Source organism: Sapajus apella, unplaced genomic scaffold (genome assembly GCF_009761245.1).
Source record: "Sapajus apella isolate SASKATOON/1434 unplaced genomic scaffold, GSC_monkey_1.0 scaffold238, whole genome shotgun sequence".
Taxonomy (NCBI): Eukaryota; Metazoa; Chordata; class Mammalia; order Primates; family Cebidae; genus Sapajus; species Sapajus apella.
Window position 1 is genome coordinate 229,828 of NW_022437178.1, and position 1,837 is coordinate 231,664.

General features: G+C 35.8%; 1 protein-coding gene across 1 annotated transcript in view; it reads right to left on the reverse strand.

The window, feature by feature from the left end:
- Positions 1 to 545: 545 nt before the first annotated feature.
- The window catches only part of FLG2 (filaggrin family member 2), a 46,721-nt gene continuing 45,429 nt past the window's right edge, over positions 546 to 1,837 (reverse strand). The window contains exon 9 of the mRNA XM_032271569.1: positions 546 to 1,827. Coding sequence (XP_032127460.1) covers positions 1,209 to 1,827 — 619 coding nt within the window. The 3' untranslated portion in view covers positions 546 to 1,208. The remainder of the gene's footprint in view (positions 1,828 to 1,837) is intronic.

The window sequence follows — 1,837 nt, forward strand, 5'->3', positions numbered from 1 at the left end:
GTGTACTTTGGTGCGGATTACTTGCATAATAGACTCATCTGCAAAATGTGCACACTGGCCTACATATCACTTCTAGTCTGATATTATGGGAATGAAAATTTGGGTATGATTCTTACAGAAACATATTCTAGCTAATGGTCGAACTTCATTCATATTTTTACTATTCCTTTTTCCGCCTCTTCATCTACTTACTTAAAGCATAAAGATACATGTATTTTCCTTCTAGGCCAGGAGGACACTTCTTTTTAATTCCTTTTGCTTTGCCAGGATATTTCAGCACAAATTCTCTGCCCCAACTAGTCTCCATTGCAAAGCATCTCCTAGTGTCTTTGGCAGAAGGAACAATGTTCAGTAATTCTTGTTACCTGATCTTTATTTGATATGGCTTAATAGCCACCTAAGTTGATGATTTCATATTAATAATAGTGATAATCATGATTAAGCAAAGCATGTTTTTTTCCTGCCTGTGATTGGTGGACAATGATTATGTTGAAGAAAAATATAGTCTTTGACTAAAGTTAATATTTTAATTTATTACTCACTATTTTGAATGTACTGTATCTGCTGTATGGTCATATAGCTTTACAGTGGTATAGAAGACAACATCTAATTCTGGTTATGGGGAAGTATGTCACTTAGGTTTATGAGAAATAAGCATACAAGAGACAAACAGTATTATATGATTAATAGTTTATTTCTAATTTTAATGCAGTTTAATAAAATACCAATTATGTCCAAGATTATTTTTTTGAATACAGAATAATAGAATTCCAATAGAAAAAGAATAGAGAAAGATGTCTTAAGCACTAATGTTGATATAAACATTGGTATGCAAAAGAATAGTTTTATATTTCTAGTGTCTTCAATATTTCTGCAAAACATTAATTTAGAAATTTGGATAATATCCAAAACATAAACTCTCAAAAACATGAAACATTACTTGACCCTCAATCTCCTAAAATACTCCTACTTTTCTAAAGTTAGCTCTCCATAATATTGATCTCTTAAATTTAAAATTTCCAAACTATAAAGCTTAAAGAATACATACTAAGAATAAACTACCACCAAACCAGTGAAACACTGTAACATATTTTAAACAGATTGACAGGAAAAAAATAACCTCCCTGAAAGTATTATGAAGTTTCTAGATTGAAAGGGTTTTTGCCTGGTTCTTCTATTCTTGGAAAAATTCCTTTGATATTTGTTTCTTACTCGTAGAAATAGTATCTCTGTGACTGACTAAATCCCAGCTTCTTTGACAAATCACTTGAACGCCCATATAAACCTGGGTACCTATTAATATACGTTGCATAAAACCTTGGATGATCTTCAACAAATGACCTTGCTTTTTTGATATTATATCTTTCCTTAAAAACCTCCGGGTTGGAATTGTAACTAACACTTCCACCCTGAGAGTGACTAAACCCAGCTTCACCATAATCATAATCTGCACTGCCATAGCTGCCATGTCTCCAAACTAAATCTGATTGACCTCCATGCCTTTCAGTACTATCAGAGTGAAACTCATGAGAACAAGAAGTGTCATCATTGCCGCTTGACTGTATTCCTGAACAATATTCAGAATCTTGTGAAAGAATACTAGAGTGAGCATGTTCCTTGCTGGTACTAGAGTCTGACAATACAGAGGAGGGGTGCCCATAACAAGCTCTATCGGCCTGTTGGAACTCAGGGTGCCTAGAGCCATTTCTAGACTGCTCCCGAGTGGACCCATGGTGGTCTCTGGAACCAGACCCAGACCGCCTCTCGGAGTCTGATTCCGAGTGTCCCTTGCTGTGGCTCTCCTGGCTAACGCTGGATCCCCGGCGCCTGCTGGCCC